The sequence below is a fragment of the Pterocles gutturalis genome, unplaced genomic scaffold (assembly GCF_000699245.1).
Source record: "Pterocles gutturalis isolate BGI_N339 unplaced genomic scaffold, ASM69924v1 scaffold3769, whole genome shotgun sequence".
Lineage (NCBI taxonomy): Eukaryota > Metazoa > Chordata > Aves > Pterocliformes > Pteroclidae > Pterocles > Pterocles gutturalis.
The window spans coordinates 8,873-10,157 of NW_010132964.1; the positions used below are offsets into that span (position 1 = coordinate 8,873).

The 1,285-nt window shown below is 42.6% G+C and overlaps 1 protein-coding gene across 1 annotated transcript in view; it reads right to left on the reverse strand.

Moving 5' to 3' along the window:
* Window positions 1–229: 229 nt before the first annotated feature.
* The window catches only part of RSF1 (remodeling and spacing factor 1), a 31,623-nt gene continuing 30,567 nt past the window's right edge, over window positions 230–1,285 (reverse strand). The window contains 1 exon segment of the mRNA XM_010081044.1: window positions 230–1,285. This exon segment is cut by the window's right edge and continues 8 nt beyond it. Coding sequence (XP_010079346.1) covers window positions 1,024–1,285 — 262 coding nt within the window. The 3' untranslated portion in view covers window positions 230–1,023.

Genomic DNA, 1,285 nt, shown 5'->3' on the forward strand with positions numbered 1-1,285 from the left:
TGAAAAATCCCTCAATCCTCTGATGCACTGTCATTCTGTGGTCAATGCTGTCTGTACAAACAGATTCAGAATACTCCAACAGATGGTGAAACTCGAGTGGCCGGGCAGCTACCGCAGGGTTCTTTTGTCTGTAAAAAAGTTTGCAGCACGTCAAGATGCCATCCAACTTACAGACTAAACTTCACATCGATACATCCTCCCACTAGACACTGTGCATCGAAGACCATCTGATGAACGATGCGTGAGAGAGCTTGAGCATGGCTAGCATGTTTTGACTGTCAAAAACTTCATTACAGTACACTTTACTGTACAAACACTTTAAAGGATGTTTATTAGGAAAGTCTGCAAGTCATAATGGATAGTAGAGTTCTTGTTTATGGTACCTTCTTGGCCTCTAATAATTCTGTTTGCCTGCAGTATTAAAAATCAAACTGCTTCCATGAAGGTGATTACTAAAATGAGCTATGGTATGTTAACCTACAACTCACAAAATGCGACAGTACAGACATTAATTTTTTTGTTTAACTGTCTGTTAAGTTGTAATCTAAGTTGTGAACATTTAAATATAATATATATCTCATATGAAAAAAGCTAAAGCACAAGTGCTTCTGCATCCCCACCCACCCACCCGCTGAGCCAAACCCAGCCCGGTTCCGGTTTGGGCCCTGACCGATTTGGAATGCTTTCTTAGGCCACCCATTTTCCACAAATTTGTATGCACTCAGGAAATATAAAGTCAAAAATATACAAATCTCTTGTTGTTATAAGGTTTTTGTGAGTGAAATTACCCAGGACCATGGACTTGGAAGGAGAAAGGGGGGGGTTAAGAGAGGGAATTTACAGCAATTCATCTTCAAAGTTCAAAACTGGTCACTTCACAGAAAGACTGCAGGACTGGTGAAATTCTTGCTTCTAAAAAGTGATACTGTAGTGGAGAATTTTCTAGGAAAAATAAAACAGCTTTTAATAACTGGCCCGCTGGTATGAGCTACCGTGGAATAAATTAGCACAAAAATGGAAGTCTTATAACTGTTCACTGTTACAGACGTAATCAACAAGGTCAGTCACTCTCAAAAGTTCATCTTCATCTTCCTCCGGCCCTACTGCTTCCTGCCCACTCCCCGTCCCATTGGGCGCCAGGCTGGCGCTGGCTGTGCTGTCCTTGGGGGCCTGGGTCTTCTCGCTTGGTTTGCCAATCAAGTTCTCAATGGTTTTACCTGGGCTCTGTCCGTTGGTGGAAGGCAAATCCACCAGGCTGTAGTCCAAAGGGCTCTCTACTTTCCCT